At 35.0% G+C, this 20,020-nt stretch overlaps 3 protein-coding genes across 3 annotated transcripts; 1 reads left to right on the top strand and 2 right to left on the bottom strand.

Moving 5' to 3' along the window:
• Window positions 1-2,730: 2,730 nt before the first annotated feature.
• Window positions 2,731-5,506, bottom strand: LOC103484550 (internal alternative NAD(P)H-ubiquinone oxidoreductase A2, mitochondrial-like). The gene is made up of 8 exons (XM_017043870.2): window positions 4,931-5,506; window positions 4,395-4,608; window positions 4,086-4,246; window positions 3,923-3,988; window positions 3,675-3,838; window positions 3,478-3,592; window positions 3,182-3,361; window positions 2,731-3,092 (listed from the first exon to the last, which is right to left on the bottom strand). Exons 1-8 carry the CDS (start codon window positions 5,504-5,506, stop codon window positions 2,937-2,939), a joined length of 1,632 nt encoding a protein of 543 aa, XP_016899359.1. The 3' UTR covers window positions 2,731-2,936.
• Window positions 5,507-8,933: 3,427 nt separating this feature from the next.
• On the top strand, window positions 8,934-12,190 carry LOC103484549 (uncharacterized). Its single transcript, XM_008441678.3, has 6 exons — window positions 8,934-9,365; window positions 9,689-9,868; window positions 10,061-10,142; window positions 10,217-10,324; window positions 10,448-10,606; window positions 11,563-12,190. The coding sequence occupies exons 1-6, from the start codon at window positions 9,051-9,053 to the stop codon at window positions 11,757-11,759; spliced, it is 1,041 nt and encodes a 346-aa protein (XP_008439900.1). The 5' UTR covers window positions 8,934-9,050; the 3' UTR covers window positions 11,760-12,190.
• A 720-nt stretch (window positions 12,191-12,910) lies between these two features.
• LOC103484548 (uncharacterized) lies at window positions 12,911-19,497 on the bottom strand. Its single transcript, XM_051088623.1, has 6 exons — window positions 19,128-19,497; window positions 17,441-19,050; window positions 16,750-16,934; window positions 16,479-16,649; window positions 15,543-15,995; window positions 12,911-13,504 (listed from the first exon to the last, which is right to left on the bottom strand). The coding sequence occupies exons 2-6, from the start codon at window positions 18,942-18,944 to the stop codon at window positions 13,076-13,078; spliced, it is 2,742 nt and encodes a 913-aa protein (XP_050944580.1). The 5' UTR covers window positions 18,945-19,050; window positions 19,128-19,497; the 3' UTR covers window positions 12,911-13,075.
• Between the last annotated feature and the right edge of the window lie 523 nt (window positions 19,498-20,020).

Below are 20,020 nucleotides of genomic sequence, written 5' to 3'. Positions count from 1 at the left end.
TGCCATGTCTCTTTCTCTCTCTCTCTATATATATAATAATTAAATGTTTGTCTAATTTTTATTTTAATTGTTGTTGGGTTTTGAATTTGATTTTATTATTTTTCTTTTAAGTGTTTTGTTTCGATTTTGTTTCTCGAAAAATGGAATATTTGATGAAAAGCTTGAGGTTAAAAGTTTGGTCAATCTTAAAAAAAAAGTGTAAATCAACCTATTGAAGCAAAATTCATATATAAAATATAAGATTACATTATTTTAATATTTAAAAATTAAATTAGAAACAAATTCAAAACTTAAAAATTTTAGTTTTAAAAGTACCTCAAAAACTTTGAAGCTTATATTCATTTGTGTTACTCGATATTAAAGAACCTTTAGTATCTTTCGGAATTTTTTATTTTGTTTCTATAACTTCTAAAATTTTAAAACATCAAATAGAATTTAAAAGTTTGAATTTTGTATTCTTTTAACTCGTTCAATATTTTTAAAATTACAGACCTACTAAAAGTACTATAAACAATTTAGACAATATTTGATAATCATTTTATTCTTTTTTTTTTTTTAAAGTTCGTTTATGTCTTACAATGATCGTATGATTCTTAACCAAATTACAAAAAAATAAGAATAACTTTTTTAAACCAATTTTTTTTATAGTTTTAAATGTTAACTTAGTTTAAACAATTAGTAGAATATATATAAAAAAAAAAGAAAGTTTGAGATAAAAGTAGTATTTATAAACTTAATTTCTAGAAATTTACGAACTTGATTTGAAGAAAAAACGAATGTTCCAACAAGCGATTAAAGAAAAAATATGAAGCAAATAAAAATTAGATAAGGATAAACATGTGCCATAAATTAAAACTATATTGGCTTAAGTTTGTTTCAAATTTTAGTGGATAGGTTCTAAAATAATATTATAATTTATCTATTGAAATTTAAGTTTTGTTTCCTATTAGTTTAGTTGGTTTCAATATCTACACTTTCCATCTTTATTTCTCACTCAACCTTTTTCATCTTTAAATGAATTAAAAAAAAATATATAGTGTGTAAATAGAATTGTATATTTATGTCTTTATGTAACTATATTACATTTGTTTATTTTTTATTTTTAGGATTAAGTCTATCTCCTCCTGAATATAATAATTGAATTATTAGTAAAAACTCTAAAATTTAAAACTATTTGTACAAAGTAAATGATAAATGTATAAATTTTAAGGTATAAGTGACATTTATAGAATTAATTTTTGAAAATCAATTAGTTATCTAAATAGGCAAAAACTACGATTAATAAGTTATCAAACATCAAAATTTAATGTCCCTTAAATTATTGACGTTTTCATATACTTATTAAGCACATAATTAAAGGTTTGATTATATGTCCCAAGTGGTTATTTATTTTAGGAAATATTAAAAATTATATTGGAATCTTCATACACAAAACTTAAACTTTTTAAGATGTTTAATAAACTAAAAATTAAAAATTTAAACGTATGCCAATCAATTCCTAACCTAAAAGATAAACCAACATCAGTATTAGCAAAACAGAGTAGCAAAATTAGATAACAAATTGGACCCATTTCTCAAACTTGGTAGAGCATAAAATATCACAAATTTGAAACACTAAGAAAAAACAAAAAGTAACATTCCTAAATTATTATTATTATAAAAATTAGAGAACGCACGTTGAGAAATTAAAATGGTGAATAAATACAAATACATTTCCTTTTAAAAAGATATAAAGTGAATAAAATCTGGAATATCATCTCCCACAAAATAAGATGAACTGAATTAAAAGAAAAAATAAAAGAGAGGTTCTAGAAGAAATATATGGAAGTATATGAATCAGAATATTTTATATCAATAAATGAATGGGACCTTCACCATAAATAAAACTAATATAATAAAGATCGAGAAATTACGAAAAATAAAACCGGTGGGTTGGTATTGCGGGAAGAGGTGGGTGTGGGTCAGTGGAAGAGCCCACATGGCCACTCTTCTTTATTTTATTTAGAACACGTTTTTCATTTTATTTTCGTCAATGGATTTAGAAACAATTACACATATGGTGATTGCCTTTATCTTGTTCCCCACGGTCGAATCGAATCCCATTCTCTTTTTCATATTACCAAAAAAGCCCTTCTCCTCTCTAAATTATGAGCCCGAGCTGCCACCCCTATGTGGAGAAGGTGGTAATTTTGACAAAATATAAAAATGCAAAAGACAGCTGTTATGCATAAGCCAAGAGCCACCTACTAGCAATTCTAAAATATAACCCATGAGCTGTGTATAATAGTGTAAGCATTTTCGTCACCAAATTGAAGGAAGTCCTTATCTTCAAATCACAAATAAATGATTAAACTATAAATTTTGAGTTTGGCTCTCTATTTAAGTCCACCTCATTTAGCCTTTCGGAGCATCCAACACTTCAACACCAACAACAACAAAAAAAAAAAAAAAAAAAAAAATCTTTTACTTCTTCTTAAACTGATATCTCTAGAAGATGGGTGAAGAAGCTAAGATGATGAACAACATCAACGGTCAGAGATTGGGAAGGAGAATTTCTGGGCGTTTGATCCCAAAGAGAGGGCAAGTGAAGATGGGAATCATGGTGGGGTTGGCTCAAACTGTCACTTCTATCTTCTCTAACAGTCACAGTACTCAACAACAACATTGAACATTTAGATAGACACAAACGTACATAGCTTCTATGTAATTTTGAGGTTGAAGAGATTAAGGTTGTAAATTTGTAGTGATATCAATGTCAATTTTATAACTTTTCAACTATTCCTTGTAATGCTTCAACTTTTCTCTATCCTTCAACTTTTCTCTATGAATTGGGGGAGAAACACCAAAAATGAAAGAATCAAATCTGTCTAATTCTAAGAAATGGGTAACAGAAAAAAGAGGAAAAACTAAAAGAATTTTGTGGTTATTGGTGAAGTTTAACCGATCCGGGAGTTGTCTCTGCCGAATACAAGAGTGGTAGCCCAGTTGACAGCCACATAAAACCTGTTTCTCCAGCTGATTACACGAGTCAGATATGCAGATCGCCATATGAGCCAACTCAAGAACCCTGCTAGTGATATGCCTTTTGCATCCTGTTAATACCCACAATCCAAAAACATTTCACGACCCCAAAGTTATTGATATTTGAATAAATCAAGATTGATTGTTTTTTTCTTTTTACCTTGGACTGGCGTAGATCGACAAGAGCCTTGTAGCGACCAACTGATGCCATGCTTCCTAGATGTTTATACACAAAAGGGTCACCCAAAGGGATGTCTTTTGCACTCAAAGCCTTGCCTCCGTTCTGTTTTCCAATGCTATTGAACAGTTCTACAAGATACTTCCCTTCCCTCTCTGCAACCTGTTTCATACAGTTTTTGAAGAAATTGGTATTGATGGTATGATGGTTTAACTCAGAAATCTCATTAACTTAGGTATAAAATAACTGTTATGAAGATTGCAGCTTTTCTAGCCTACCTGAGCTAGAGCAGGAAGAACTGGTTTTCCTGTTTGTTCAAGAAAACCGGCACAATCCCCAAGTGCAAAAACATCTTCCACAGAAGGAACTCGCATCCATCCATCTACACCAATCCTGATCCACACAACAAACCATTGTAGACAGTCTTGAAGAGAATAGTGGTTATGGGATTGTCGAGGTTATTATAGATATATACCTTCCACCAGGGGCCTTTGGAAGATGGAGTGATTTCACAAATTCAGAGGGGCCAACGCCTGTAGACCAGACCAAGAGGCCATACGGAACTTCAGTACCATCACTCAGAACTATCTTATCGGCAAGCACTTCCTTCACAACACCTCGCATCAGCCGAACGCCACACTAATGAGCAAAACAGAGAATTTCTTTAAGAAACAGATTATAAGCAGAAAACTTGTCAGAGGGTTTGATGCTAGACTGTACTACCTTGGTCAAGTGCTTTGCTGCATAGGTCCGCAGCCCGAAGTCAAAGGAGGACAGAATCTCATTTGCCTGTTTATATAGGGATGTGTCAAAACCAACACAAAAGTAGAATGTTGTATCATCTTCTTAGTAATGTTGTGTGTCTGAAGTTTGAAATGAATGGTACCTCAATCAGTGTAACTTTAATGTCGTCTTTAATGTGAGCATAGCGATCTTGAACATCCCTTATGATGAAATCGCTCAATTCGCCGCTAAACTCAACGCCTGTCGGTCCGCCTCCAATCACCACGCAGTGGAGAAGGCGTTTCTTTTCTTCTTCTGATAGACCTGCAGTATACGGTAGCATCTAAAGTTATAAATCATCAGATGTATGAATGATTGAATTCCACTGCCAAACAGAATTTCCATCTATTTTTGCTGATTGCCAAGGAGTTTCAGCATGGGGACCTCTGATGACAAGGAGGGCCGAGCTAACCTGGATTTTCAGAGAGCATTAGATTTAAAAGAAGCTTTTTCCTAATTTCTTGAGCATGATTTACTTCACGGAGGAAAAAGGCGTGTTCTTTGACTCCCTTGACACCAAAAGTCAAGGGCTCAGCTCCAACAGCAATCACAAGCTTGTCATAAGCAACTCTAAATTGGTAAGTCTCGTGAGGGAGTTCACCATAGTTAACAGTCTCACAGAACACCTGGTTAATGAATGAAAGAAACGATGATGTCTTTTTGGAAATGAAAGATATAACAACACAGATGCATTCAAAATTATTTCCGGTAAGGAATCCATTTTAGTACTTTTAAGCGGTTGATAACCCATAACTCAGTAAAACAGATATTTTGTTCCCAATTCATCCAAATTAGAATGGTATTAAGTTAGAATAACAGAACAATGAAGCATCTGGGACCGAATAGTAACTGCACTATCTATATTAAAGTCAATAGGCATTAATAACATAAAAGGAATGCATGCAACTGATAGAAAAAGAAAATGAACTATCCACAAGATTCACAAACCTCGTGTTTATCTGTATCAACACCAGTGCAAGAAGCCAGATAAAAGTATGAATTGGGATCCTTTGCTAACGCAGTTTGTATCCTACTGACAGGCTCAGCTACAGAGCGAAATTCCAAGGTTCCAACACAAGTTGAAGCCAGAAGAGGAGTAAATACCATGTGATTTCTAGGTGATATGCAGACAACATCATAAACCTTTGTGTCAATTCCCTTGAGGAAACGACATGCAGCCCAGCCAGTGCCAAGGACAACCACCCTTGGCTTTTCCCCTGGCTTGGTTGCTTCAAGTCCAGGTCCAAAAGATGGCTCATCACTCTCTAAATCAGACTCTTCTACAACTCTTTCAGCTGATTGGAATTGGCGCTGTGGCGTTATACTTATTCCCCTGCTCCAGAAACTCACGTGATTCACTCTTTCAATATGAGGAAGGTTCAAGACAGAGCCATTTGTAGTGGTAGTGTTGAAGCTTTTATATGTTGATGCTCCTTGGGGATATGGATCCTTCTGGTGTGAATGTTTACTGAATGCGCTACCTGATCTTCTGAGTCCATTCCTGGCAATCCTTGATAAAACCATCTTGACAACAAGATTTGATAATACCTTTTCCCGTTCTATTGGATGCCAAATTCCGTAATTCTAGTCTGTTGGAACTGAAAATATAAGAATGAGCAAAAATATCAGGAGACCCTTTAGTCTAATTTATTGAAACTAGATTTCACCGCGACATGACAAGAAAACAAAAAACAACTTTGCTCATCTCATCAAATGGTGGCAGATACAAATGGCAGTCTCTTACATGTCTAATTAACCAAGGAAAAAAACAACAAAAACTCCCATCATTCCAAGCATCATCAGTAACCAACTCCTAACATTTACTTTTCCTTACCCAACAATTGTAACTACCATGGAGAAAAGACCCAATCTGCTTTTTCATTGTTTTTGTAGGGTAGGTTCGGGAGTAATTTTAAATTATGAATATCATATTCAAATCTAATCATTCAAAATTAATTTAATATTTGATTTCACACTTTTATACATGATTTCATTAACAAAGCTGATTTTAAACGATAAATAGATGTTTTGTTTGTAATATTGTATAATAGTTTCGTACTTTCATAGATATATGACCTTTTTTCTTAGTGTCACCCCGTGTTAGAGCATCAACACTGAATCTTTAATCTCAGACCTTAGGATTACAATAACGATACATACGTAAAATATTGAAGAATTAGACTATTATATTCAGCGCGCAATAGGCTGCAACCAACTAAAGAGCATTACTTATCTATTAATAATACAACACGTCTAGGAAAAATGGGAAAAGTTCTTGAAACCATGCTATTCCCACGACAATAATGAAACATATATGCATCCAATGAAATCTATAAATACAATGGAAGCATCTTCAAAATCACTAAAACCATAGATCTCAACCATTTACAGATTTAAAAACATGGCATCCCAAATAAAATCCAATATTCAAACTCCTGTAATATCATTTCTTAATTGATTTACTCTCTTTGAACTCTCTACAATTTTCTAAGGCACAAAAGAAACTCATAGGCAGCAATAACGACCCTTGAAAATTGGAGGACATAAAGAAAAGAAAAGGACAAAACTGTGACGAGCATTATAACAAACACATGCAACCACTTCCCAACAGATCTACAAAAGAAGCAACCACGTAACCGTTTCATACTAACACATTTCCATAATGAAATCAAGGGCAAAAATACATGTAATTTGTAAACCATGGAAGAACAAGACAGTAGGTGAAAAAGAAAACAACGGTTACTCAGTAAAATGCAAATAAAATAACCAGAAAAGGAGGAAATGTAGGAAGAGCAGAAACAAACAAGATCACTTTTTTTTCTCTCCTTATTCTTCTGATTGTGTTGTGGAGGAAGACGGCGAGCAAATTCCAGAAAAGTGGAGAGATTTTTTAAGAAGAAACTGATATGGGGTTTTTTCTATTTTGATTTTATGTAAGGAAAGTAATAATGGGCATGTGTTAAATGGGTGCAAAAGACAGAGAGGGATACGAAAAAAACGTCAACATTCCTGAGTACTTGGGGTGCAAGTAAGTAAAAAAAAAAAAAAAAGCTTTCCTTTTGTCATTATTTCATTTATCACATTCTCGATGCTTGAATTTTGGCAATGGGTAGAGAAATTTAAGGACTTTCCCGGAAAGTATATTGATTGAATAAAAAGAAAAGAAGCGGCTGCTTCTTTCACAGTTTCGTTGCGTGTTGTTGAACGACACCGTTGTGGAAATGTTTGTTACTTTTTCCCCTTTTATCAAAGTTTAAAGGAGCAACCATTTTTAAGGGGTTATCACTGTTTAATTGGTATACAGTAACCCAACCTTTGTTTGGGGGAAGAATTATCGTAACTCTTTTTTAAGGTTATTATAACTCATCTTCCCTCTCTTTCCTTCTTCTTAAACTCTTTTCAATTTAATAACCCTATATTTTCAACTCTCCCATAAAATTATCTTTTTAAACCATTTTTTCCAAACATATATCATAAAACTAAATAAGCATTAAATACAATAAATTAAGTACGGAAATTTGAACCTCTAACTCCATTTTTTTTAAATAGTTGAGCTATTTAACTAAAATGAAAAATGATGTCATATATAACCTTCTTTTTTTGTTTTTATTACGTCGTCGAGGCAAAATATGTTAAATTCGTATAAACCTTCTTAGGTGCAATAATAATAATAAATTTAAACAAGTTTCAATTTTTTTAGTTCTAACAAAGGCATGCGTTGAGTTCATATAATCGGTAACAAGAATTGATGTAATAAAAAATGATCTAATAGTAATAAAATTTCATTAATGGATCAATTGCAATAAATTTGAATCATAAATATAGTTCGATTAAATTTTGTTGTGTTACTTAAAATTATCAATTTTCAGTAAAGATTTTGATAATGATAACGGCAACAATAACGATATAAAAATTGATAATTGCTAAGTTTCTCTAAAACATAAAAATATTGGTAGTAATAATGGTAACCAAATGTAAGGACGTCGGATTGAGGACTCTGTTTGTAAGCTATTTGTGCATTTTTTTTATTAAAGATTTTTGGAAGTCGGTTACATGTGTGTGTTTAGGTTAGAAGAGTTGTTGTTTGACTTCGTTTAATAAAAATGGAAGAAAGAGGAAGTGAGAAAATACTGAAAAGAATGGAATGTTGACCAAAATTTTCATTGGTTGGTCCCATAATTTATGGGTAAATTCAAAATTGGTTTAACAATGACTTCCGCTTCAAACGGGGTTTCTTTTTTGCCATCTTTGACGACGCAACAACAATGCCATACATCAAATTCCTTTGGAAAAAAGTTGTCTTTCCCTCTTCTTGCGATTACGTAGCAATTCAAAGATGCCATCTTTACCATTACAGACCACTGTTTTAACTACTTAAGTGCATCAGTTAGACCAAAAATCGATTCTTTGTGGATTGGTCTTTTCACCTTTAGCTTTCAAATTAAAAAAGCAATTAATTCCATTAAGACTGCTTGAAAATCACTATCATACAATGCAGGATGTTAGACTCAGATCTTTGAGTTTGACACTTCTTTTATCTCCATGAAATTCTCATAAAAACTTGGTCTCTAGATTGAATGTGTGAGTGTGATGGCAGTTGACAATACTACTCTTACAACTAAAAAATGAACCATACTTGCACACTTTTTGTAACTTGTAAGTAGAAGTTTTCAATATACAATGTACAAACGAGGCCTTGACAAGAAATAATGAACGTCGCTAGTGTGGTTAAAGCTATGTTAGTTAATGTGGATTCGGAGATTTGTTTGTTTCCTAAGAACTATTGATACAAGGTCGAGATGCTATCAAAGTTATCTCTCTCAAATGTCTAACAATGATTGGATGAGATAAGATATTCAAATCATTCATCCATGTACTAAACAATTAGCTGATAGATAAATATTGTTTAAAACTTTAATGACAGATTCTTAACGTACGACAAACTTGCTTTGATTGCAATTTGAACTTTGAGAGACAGAATTAAAAGCAGTAATCAACAATCATTATTCCCGAATTATCATGTTCTTTTACATGGAGATAGGCCACACTAAGTTTTTTCTTCATAGGCATGTTCTTTCTTATCTTTTGCAAATTTCCTTGTCTTCGAGCTGAGTCCAGCTACAGTCAAATAATGAAAGCCATTGTGATTAGTGAACCGGGGGAGGCGGACGTTCTTGAATTACAGGAGGTTGATGATCCAATAATCAAGGACGATGAAGTTCTGATCAAGATTGTAGCCACTGCCCTGAACCAGGCCGACACGGTTCAGAGGAAAGGCTCTTATCCCCCTCCCAAAGGCGCCAGTCCCTACCTCGGCCTCGAATGCTCTGGGATCATCGAAGCTGTTGGCATAAACGTCTCCCGCTGGAACATTGGCGATCAGGTAATTGATGGGTTTCATGGAAATTCATTTCTACTTCATCTTATTGCACTATTCTCCAGTGTTTTTGGATCTTTTGTTGCTCTTGTTTATTGTTATATTACTACAGAAGGGTAAAAGTTTTGATGAGCTTTGTGTAATTCTGTTAAGCCCGTTTCTTTTTATGCTTAATGTTGTGATTATAACAATTTTATCACTCAGAGACGATTTTACTCTAGTTGTTTGAGGATTCTAAACGTTATTTAATTATCTTTTTTTGGGTAGGGAACAACTCCTAAAATACTATATACTTTAAGGAATTTAAATTACTAGCATCTGTAGCACAGGTATGTGCTATTCTTGCTGGAGGAGGATATGCTGAGAAAGTGGCTGCCCCAGCTGGACAACTACTTCCAATTCCACTCGGTGTTTCATTGAAGGATGCTGCTAGTCTTCCGGAGGTCGCTTGCACCGTTTGGTCAACTGTGTTTATGACGAGTCGATTATCGAGAGGAGACACATTGTTGGTATGATTTTGGAAAACTCCATTTTGGTTTTACTTTACTTGGGTGAGCTAAAAAGGACTGAAAAGGAAAACGAGAGAGAGAAGGAATTTTATTTTCTTTAGTGGATTTGTTGATTAACATTGATTCGGTTATAATCACAATTGAATTCATTTATTTATTACCATCATGAATGAAATAGTATTCAAATTTCAGGTTCATGGAGGCTCTAGTGGAATTGGTACTTTTGCCATTCAGATAGCTAAATACCAAGGAGCAAGAGTATTCATTACTGCAGGTTTAGTGATTACTTTGGTCTTTTATTGGTTCAATCCGGGGTTTGTCCTGATGTTTTTTAATATTCTTCGCCAGGCAGTGAAGAGAAATTAGCTATCTGTAAAGAACTTGGAGCAGACGTGTGCATCAATTACAAAACTGAAGATTTTGTTGCAAGAGTGAAAGAAGAAACAGATGGAAAAGGTTGTTCTTTAGTATCTCTATTATAACTGTTCGATGTTTCAAGGTTCCATTTCCTGAAAATTCTTGTTCTTTTCTAAGATTGTAGCACTGGAAATGAATGTGATATTGTATACCGTGACGCAGGCGTGGATGTTATTCTCGATAGTATTGGAGCCCCTTACTTTCAGCGAAATCTTGAAAGCTTAAACTTTGATGGTAGGCTTTTTAGTATTGGAACCACAGGGGGAGACGTAACACAGCTAGATTTTCGCAGTTTGTTTGCAAAACGCCTTACTGTGCAGGGTAAGGTCATTTTAAATTGAGGTTTGTTGAAATAATTTGCAGTCCGAGAGTCTATCCAAATAAGCTTTGATTAATTCCACCCAAATCAAAAACCCATACTAATGTCTAGAAATTTTAAGAGTTCAAATGAATCGAAACTTAAAAGTATGCAAATTTCAAATACATGTAGTAAACGTTATAGTAGCAATCGATATATCGTTATCCTTGTTGCACCATGTCTGTACTTTTGAGATGATTAAGATACTATACTCTTAAATACGCATCTTCTTCTCTGTTGCCACACTCACAATGTTTCTTTAATTTTTCACACTTACATATCATATTAAAACGAAAGTGAAACATTTTAAAAATAGAAAAGATTCCCCTTCGTTAATTCTTGAAAGTTCCCACTTTTCCTCCAACTTTAATACTGCACACGAGATCTTACAATAATTTTTATTCTTTGAATGCTGCACATCTGTCATCACAAGGAAAGACTCTATTTTTGAAGCATGGGTCCTTTTCTCCGATCCTCAATCCTATTTGGTACATAATCTTTCAATGAAGAAATACCAGGTTGTCAGGACAAGTAGCTTTTATATATTTTCGCGATGATATGATTTTATCCACTTTTGGTATAAACCCACATGGTTTTTTTGCTTTTGGTTTCATCCAAAAGGCTTCCTACCAATAGATATAGTCATACTTCTGTATTTATGATCCTCAATCCTATTTGGTACATAATCTTTCAATGAAGAAATACCAGGTTGTCAGGACAAGTAGCTTTTATATATTTTCGCGATGATATGATTTTATCCACTTTTGGTATAAACCCACATGGTTTTTTTGCTTTTGGTTTCATCCAAAAGGCTTCCTACCAATAGATATAGTCATACTTCTGTATTTATGATCATTCTCTTCTCAAACCAATGTTAAACTTTGTTTGCATCTAACATATATATGTATCATGTATACAGCTGCTGGCTTGCGAAACCGGTCTCCTGAAAACAAGGCAGTCATTGTAAGTGAAGTTGAGAAGATAGTTTGGCCGGCCATTGCAGCAGGCAAGGTGAAGCCTGTGATCTTCAAGTATCTACCTCTGTCAAAAGCAGCAGAAGGCCACAAGCTGATGGAGAGCAGCAAGCACAATGGAAAGATACTGCTGAGTCCATGATGGACATGGATTGTCAAAAGGCAAAGGTAAAAACATGATTGGTGATTAACTTTTGGTTGAAGTTTAGTTTGAACTTGGTAGGTTCTGGCTTCACTGTTCCCTGTGGACCCCCCTATAATAATACATACTGATGCTAGAAAGGGCAAAAGGGGATGTCATAAGAGACAGTTATTTAGTGGATTGTGTTTGTGTGGGCTTGTACATACATAGATACATACATGTTGTTTGAGAATTAAGGGTTTTTTTTTATGGTGATCGGTGGGAATTCTATTTGGGGTGTTGAATTTTGTCGTGAGCAAAGAGTAGAGAGTTTTCTAGCACTCTCAAAGGAGCTAGTATTGCTAGGCTACGCTTTTCCTTGATCTGTAGTTCTTGTTGAACTCTTGTATTGAGAATGTTGTATGTATTGCATAGCACTGGATTTGGGTGTTGTTTGGGTGTTTTCTTGTCACTTGCCAAATTATTAAACCGGATACTAACGTAGGCCTACCAAATTTGGCGGTAACAAAACAATATAATGTATTGTACTATGAGTATGACTTTGGGGTTGCTTTGCGGAGGACGTCAATCAATGAGGTGGTCGGATGAAGGAGAAGGTAATTTTGAGATTGAGGAAGACGATTTTAAAGAAAATCAAAGTCAAAGAGAGGACGTAGATGATGTGATCCTCTTCAATGACAAAAGAAAACAAATATGTAAAAACATAACAATTACATATGTGATATGACACATTCATTTTGCGTCATCCACAACCGAGCTTGCTAGAAAGTTTATCCTCGACTATAAAATAGACGATTAGTTAACATTACACGTCATATGGATGATTTTATTTCATATGATTTAAAATTAGGTAAGTGATTTTAAAATTTTATTTCATTTAGAACTAGAAAGATGTATTGTTTTTTAAAAAAGGTATTGACTATTAACTAAAATCGAAACTTTTTTTAGTGATAGGTAAAAGAGAGGATGGTTGATTTAAATCGAAGTTTTGGAATTCCTTCAAAACCACGAAGTTAACGCTATTCATAAGGCTGTATCTCAGTTTTAATTAATGCGACTTCAATTATGGGTTCATCCGTCTTCTGTTCTCTAACTTCAAAATGACTCAAATTATAGAGAAATGAAATAAAATTCGAACTCAATTTCCTAACTACTTAGCAACCCAAGGCAACAATCGATTAATTATAATTTATAATCTAAAAAGATGTTATTTTCTACCATAAAACCCAAAAGAATACAAACGGGGTGTTTTTCATATTTCCTTCAAAAATTCATCGATTCTAAAACAACTCTGCTTTACATTACAAAAAAAACTATTATGCTTTTTTTTGCCGTTTTATTCTCTCAAGCGCACCAAGGTGGCTGTCATCGTCCTTTTCTCCGTCAACCTCGTCCGAATCTTCTTTCTTTCGAGCAAGGCCTCCGAAAACTGCAGATGGAACTTCTTTTTGAGCAATTTGAACGTTCTCATCTTCTTCCGAGTCACTTTCATCTGGTAACTCAATGTCTTCTTGATGAGCAGTAACCTTCAGTCCTCCATCAGCTTGTGATTCAACTCCAGCACTCACAAAACCAACTTTGCGGCTGTTATCTTTGGATGTGTCTTCAATTGCAGGGGCCAACTGCCTCTCTAGAGCAGCCATCTCGTCTTCTGTAACCCCAGCCTGCTTCAATTTATCTTTTGCCTCGTCAAGGTTCAGCGTCTGATCCTTTTGCATTAGATACTCGGGCAGAATAAAATGTGTCTGAAGAACATAAAGAAGGAAAAATGTGTAAGATGAGTATTCCAAACAATTAAATTAATTAATTAATTAACCATGTGTTCAAGAAGGAAAAAACATGGTTCAAAATCACTATTTGCCCCTTTAACTTTCATCAAAATAACAATTTTGTCCTTCAACTTTGTAAGGATCATGTCCCAAAATTTTAAAATGGTAACAATTTAGTCCCTGCATTTTCCTCCTGCACTTCCGTTAACTGTCACTTCCCCATCATTTGCGTCCCCTCTTATTTCAAAATTCTTTGGTTTGATTTCAATTTCTTAGAAGTCGTCCAAAGAAAGGACGAGATGATGGTTCAGCAATGGAGGAGATTTTTATGGGCCGCGAGTTTAAACATTTTAAGTTGGACAGAAGGTACCTACTATGTATTTGGTGCCTCGTTTTTGTGGGAGAAAGCAGAGCTTTGCGAAAACTTAGCCAACAATCACCTTGGAAGTGGTGAGATATTGATAATCTCCTCTCCTTTGGCTCATCAAAATTGGGGATTATACAGTGAAAGGAGAGTCGAAAGAAGACTCGCCCTTCTTGCTGGAGTAAATGAGAGGGGTTTTGCTCGAGGAGTCCCTAAAAAATTTTACCTACATATTAGGTATAGAGAATTCAGAGTACTTAAACTGGGTAAGGTGAGGGTGATGAGAAGCTGACTTAGATGAACGGGTTGAAGCTTGAATTTGGGTGCAACTTACTTCAAAGTTTGTAGCTGCTGGAATGTAATGATGATCGAGAATAGGTTTGTTTTTTCTCAAGCAAATCAGGTACTTGATCTTCAATTATCTGGACTTTAAAGGATCGTTTTGCCCAAATCTTCTTCAATTTTTTCTTTCGGACGAAATACTTTGGAGAGTGAGGCAAGTGAGAGAACTTAGAACATTTTTGAAGCCATAATAGTTTCTTTTTATTTGAATCTTTGCTTCAGAAACATTTAGAAGATTGTGCATTTTAATTTCGATACTTTTCAGACCTCCAAAATTATCTCCTATAATTTTGAACATTTGGTTGCTTCAATAATCAAGAGCGGGTTTCTTTATTTTAATCCATTCTCCATAGCCTTCAAATTCTCATTTAAATACAAATTCTCTACGAGAATGACTAAAATTTTTAGAGCCTACATAATTTGCAATCCATGATGTAAAAAACCACCCCCAACAATATCCTTCAGAATCAATATTCACCCTTCAAATTCATCCAGTGGTAATGATCCATCCTCCTCTTCCAACATTCCCGCAACATGAAAAATCAACAAGAAAAACCCAAAAAATAAACCTAGAACGCTCACAACTTAGCTCATTTCAACTACAATTGCCACTAGAAACCAAATACCAGTAGAACCCACCCCAAAACCAAAACAATTTCCACAATTAAACCCCCCAAAATTCAGACTGAATATATACCCAATAACATTAATTTATTTGAGAACCGGAGTCTGCAGTCGATAAATGTAATGAATTCCCAGTAAACCACAACCAAAAAGGTGAGCAGAAGAAAACCCAACAAAGAAAATCATCAAACTAAAAGTACAAGAAGGCAATGACGAAGCAAAAGGGATGAGCCTTGAAGTAGTTCCACGTTTTCCCAGGAGAAAAGTGGCCGAGAAAAAAGGAACAAAAAGTGCAGAGAAAAAGAATGAAAGAAGGAGAGAGTGAAGGCTATTGCGTGAACTGGGGCCTGAAGAAGGAAGACATGGATCTAAATTGTTACTATTTTTAAAGTACAGGACCAGTTACTTCTGTGAAAGTTATAGACTAATGATGATTTTTAACCAGAAAAAACACTATACGCTGATAGCCCAAAGAAAAAGGAAAGGGGAAAAAATCTTGCAATGCATGAAATTGAGGTAGTTAACAATATTATTTCCAGATATACTGTATCCTAAGTTCTGCTGGAAAAAATCAACCAGGTCGGACAACAAAGTTCTCAAAGGAGGATTAATTTCTTGTCTCCATGAACAAAAGTTCACTGAATAATGGGAGGGATACATTAGAAGTGTTGAATAAGAACATACCTGGCTATAGCTAGCAGAAACACTCCTTTTGATACGAAGCATCTCTCTAAAAGTATCTTCATTTCCATGTTGCACCTCAAACTCATGCCACTTATTCCAAAAGTTCAAATCTGATCTAGGGTCTGCAAACTGTGAAGCAAATACATATATTCCACGAGCACGATCAATTTCTCCCAAACTCTTCTCCAGCTCTGCATACTTCAAGCACATAGTCTTCACATCTTGATCGGGAAGACCAGATTCTATTGCTTGTTCATAGATTTCTCTAGTTTTAGGAACACCAAATATCTCAGCTGCACGGGCAATGTATATTTCATACATGCTCAATTTCTCATTATTCGGAACAGCTTTAGTTGCCTGATCATAGACCTTCATAGCTCGCTTTGCCAAACCATGGTCTTCCTCGAGCTTTGCATATTGAAGATACAAAGGCCTAACTGAATCAGCGGGTGCCTGAATGCACAATCAAAATATAGAACCATTAGCATCATCAATGTCATTGTATTCCGTGATGTGAAAAAAGAATAATCTTAACATCATTCAACTCGGAAACAATGGCTGTGTGTGTGTGTGCATAACTACTGCAAGAGAGGGTAATTTAAATTTGTTTTTTCTCATAATTTTTTTATATTTAAAAAAAAAAACTCCACGCTGTGTGTGTGCGCGCGGGCGTGCCCATAACTACTGCAAGAGAGGGTAATTTAAATTTGTTTTTTCTCATAACTTTTTTATATTTAAAAAAAAAATCCACTATTTTTGCTTAAAATTTAAACACGAAACATTCAAAAGGCTTCACTTTTGATTTCTATTGCTATCAAATAGTTTTAGATCATTTTCATTTCAGCATAATTACAATAACTCTTTTTTTTCTTCAAAAGAACCAAGTCCATCATTCAAAGAAATGCAAGAGCTGGAGAAGAGATTGATTATACATACTGTTTCAACTGCATGCTCAAATAGTTCTCTTGCCCGCTCCAATTTTGTCTTCCCATATCTTTTCACAAATTTGGATAGATATGTGACCCATATATCTTTAACATGAGGATATTTAAAAATCTTGACGCCCCTTTCATATACCTTGAATGCATCTTCAAAGTACTTATGTTCCTGACCATGTCAAAAAAACATGTCAAAATCATATGAACTAATATTAATCCATCAACTGAAGAAAGGTAATATAAAATGTCATAAGACAAATTTAGCATACCTCAAGAAGCAAAGCATAGTTGATTATTATTTGTGGGGTAGCAATTCTTAAGTCAAGTATTCGCTCATAAACTGCTCGGGTAGACTCCAAGGTTCCAAGACTTTCTTCCAGATCAACATAAAAGGTCCAAAGTCTTAGGGACTTGTGGACCTTCATCTGTACTGGTTCATTCCCATCAGCAGCCACTGCAATTATAAACATAAACCAATGAGACTATTACTGTGCTCCATAAACCTTGAGCTCATTTTTTTTGTATGAAAACAACTTTCATTGAGAAAAACTGAAAGACTGAAAGGGCATACAAAAAAAAAAAAAAAAAAAAAGCCCAACAAAAAAGAGCCCCACTAAAGGAAGGGGATCCAACTAAAGATTAATGTTTCCTGGCGAATAGTTACTAAAGGAAGGGGATCCAACCTTGAGCTCATTTTAAATTCACAATGACAAACATAGGTTTGTTGAAATCAATATTATTTTGTTGAGAAACAAACTATTTAACTTACTGTTCAAAATATTCTACAAAATAACCTCTAATTTAATTCCTTCGTCTACACAACCAAAATACTTGCAACTAGATGCTAAGTAAGATGCTTTAACACAAGAAAAACCTAGTGTACTGTTAATGTAAATGAGAGAATCAGCAAAGAAAATAAATATGAATGCAGTTACTAATGAGAAAGCTTTTTGAAGTTACCTTTTCGTTTGACTTCAACAGATGGCTCAGCTGTAGCTCGACGCATGAGCTCCAAAGCTCCTTTAAAATTTTTATGCCTCAATTCCATTTCCGCCCATTCACACCAAATGCTAGCCAAGTTATCCACAGTCTTGTAGTTAACTTGTACAGCTTTGTCAAAAATAACTCTTGCATTTGGAAGATCTTTGTGGGCTTCATACAACTTGGCAAAAGCAACCCACAAGGTGTGAGGCTTACCTACTGCTTTCATAGGGTCCACTGTTCTCACAGCCTCAGTATAAGTCAAGATCTGTCTTGTGGGATTGCCCTCAAATAATTTAATCCTCCGATGCCATTGTTCGACATTGTGAGGATTTTGTCGTAGAAGAACGCTATTAGCTAATTCTGGCCTTCTGTCCATTAGATGGTCTAACCTAGCTAGTCTCAGATCAATATCATTATCATCATACAGCCAAAACCCTTGAAGTATCTTCTTCTCAAACTTAGATACCGATAAATCAACATCCAATCGTATGTCCTCCTCCTCCTCCTCCTCCTCCTCGAGGCCATTCTCTTGTACTTCATCTTCTTCATCACTCAAATCCATATTTTCCATTTTATGAGCTAGCATACTCTCCTCGAATTGAGAGTACGAATCAAATATCACACTAAAATCTCTTACGGTTACGACAGTAGTCATCCCTTCTTCAAATATATCTCTTGCCTTCTCGTGCAAATTCCTTCTGATGTAATATTCTGCAAGTGATGTCCATAAGCGCCCTACTTCATCTGTGAACTTCCTAATGCCACCCCTTATTATGGCATCAACATTCAACCCTGAAACTTCAGTAGCATGTCTAGTAAGCAAGTCACACAACTCCAACCACAGTCGATGCTTGGTCTTCCCCTTTATAGAATAAAATTGATCGTCGTTCAACACGGAAGCCAAATTCTCTGCAGCTTCTTGCCACAGATTTGAATTAACCAAAAATTCGATCAAGTCTTCAATATGTGTAGGATCATATTTTAAATACCTTCGATAAACTCTAAGCGATGTCTCAATTGGAATACCCTTTTGGCTAACAAAAACGAGATATGGCTCCCAAATGCGATCATGTTGTGTCACTGGAAGGGCACAGAGGGCTCGGTCAAATGTCCGACGCGTTCGTGTCACTAATTTCTGGTTTGTCAAAGTCTGTAGGTACATTATCCATATTCTTGGCATTTTATGCATAGTCACGAGCGCTCGTTCAAACGTGTTGTTAAGAGTTTCGTATTGAGAATGAATAATGGGAAGATTTCGTACCAAATCGAGGCGTTCGCGCAGATATGCATACCACAACTTATAGCTACCCGGGAGGGCCTTGAGAGCTCGCTCGTAGATTATGAATCGCTTTTTGAATGGTGCTTCTGCTCGTGCTATGAGGTAGCGCCACCACAACTTCAAACTAAAAGGATTTCGAAGGAGCTCTTCTTCGTAGAGAAGGTCATCCTGTGATGGATACAAATCTTGGGAAATCGACATTAAAAGAAACCTAACAGTCCTAACTCAACCAATCCTCCCACAATCAAAAGCTGTGAATGCTTCCTGACCCAAATTGCAGAGAGGCAATGAGAGGACAAACAATTATCTGAAAGTTTTAGGGCTGAGGTTAGATAGAAAGCAAGAGTGGATTGTGTAGAATGAACTCAAAGACATAGATACCACCCGAAACAGAAAGCAGTTGCTCCAGTGGCTTCCTTTTCAATAGTAAGAATCCTCTCCGACAGAACCCTAAACCCTTCAGATCAGGGAGGAGACGCCAATGTCGAATTCAGCTAGATTTCAAATTAAAATTGTTCCTGGTTCCAAACCTGGAAGTACCGAAGTAGAGGCGACGCCAATGCGCACGAAATGATGGCGGCGAACGAAACCCTTAAACTCGAACGGCGCGCGAATCATGTGACGGAGGAAGGAGTTTTGACGATTGGACGGCGGCAGCGCTGAGGTGCGATTAAATGGCTTTGAAATCGTATTGGCTACTCCACTAGAGAGGAGACACCGATGTTTATGTATTCACATGTTTTAGTTACACTAAATTGATATATTATTACTCTGTTGTCTTTATAATTTGGAAACATATTCTATAATTAATCGTCTTCGTTTCAAGAAATAAACTTCAATTTTGGTGATTTTTAATTCAACTTGGTTCAAGTATAAAATCTTATAGTTTGAAATTATTTCTATTGCAATCGTGAGACACCAGGTGGAGTATTAGTTTTCCACATGAGTTTTATATACCCTTTTTTCTGTATGTTTGTGGTAGTAGTTATAGTTTACAAACATATCGTTTCCTACCCACAATTATCGATCCATCATGTAAATAATTTTATTAAATTTCGATGCTAGTTTCCGTGGTAGAAATTAAATCATTTCACATTTTAAATTACTTTTATAACAACATAGAACTAAAAGAATACTTTGACCTTATATTGATTCTTTTCTTAATTGTATGTTAAATTACAGATTCAGTCAAAATTACAATAGAATATATATGGTTTATAATAGTTGGATGAAACCGTGTACTATATTCAAAGATTTTATCAACCTATAGGGAGTTT

The sequence above is a fragment of the Cucumis melo genome, chromosome 8 (genome assembly GCF_025177605.1).
Source record: "Cucumis melo cultivar AY chromosome 8, USDA_Cmelo_AY_1.0, whole genome shotgun sequence".
Classification (NCBI taxonomy): Eukaryota; Viridiplantae; Streptophyta; class Magnoliopsida; order Cucurbitales; family Cucurbitaceae; genus Cucumis; species Cucumis melo.
Note: the sequence above shows the minus strand (reverse complement) of the source record. Positions and strands in the feature narration are given on the sequence as shown.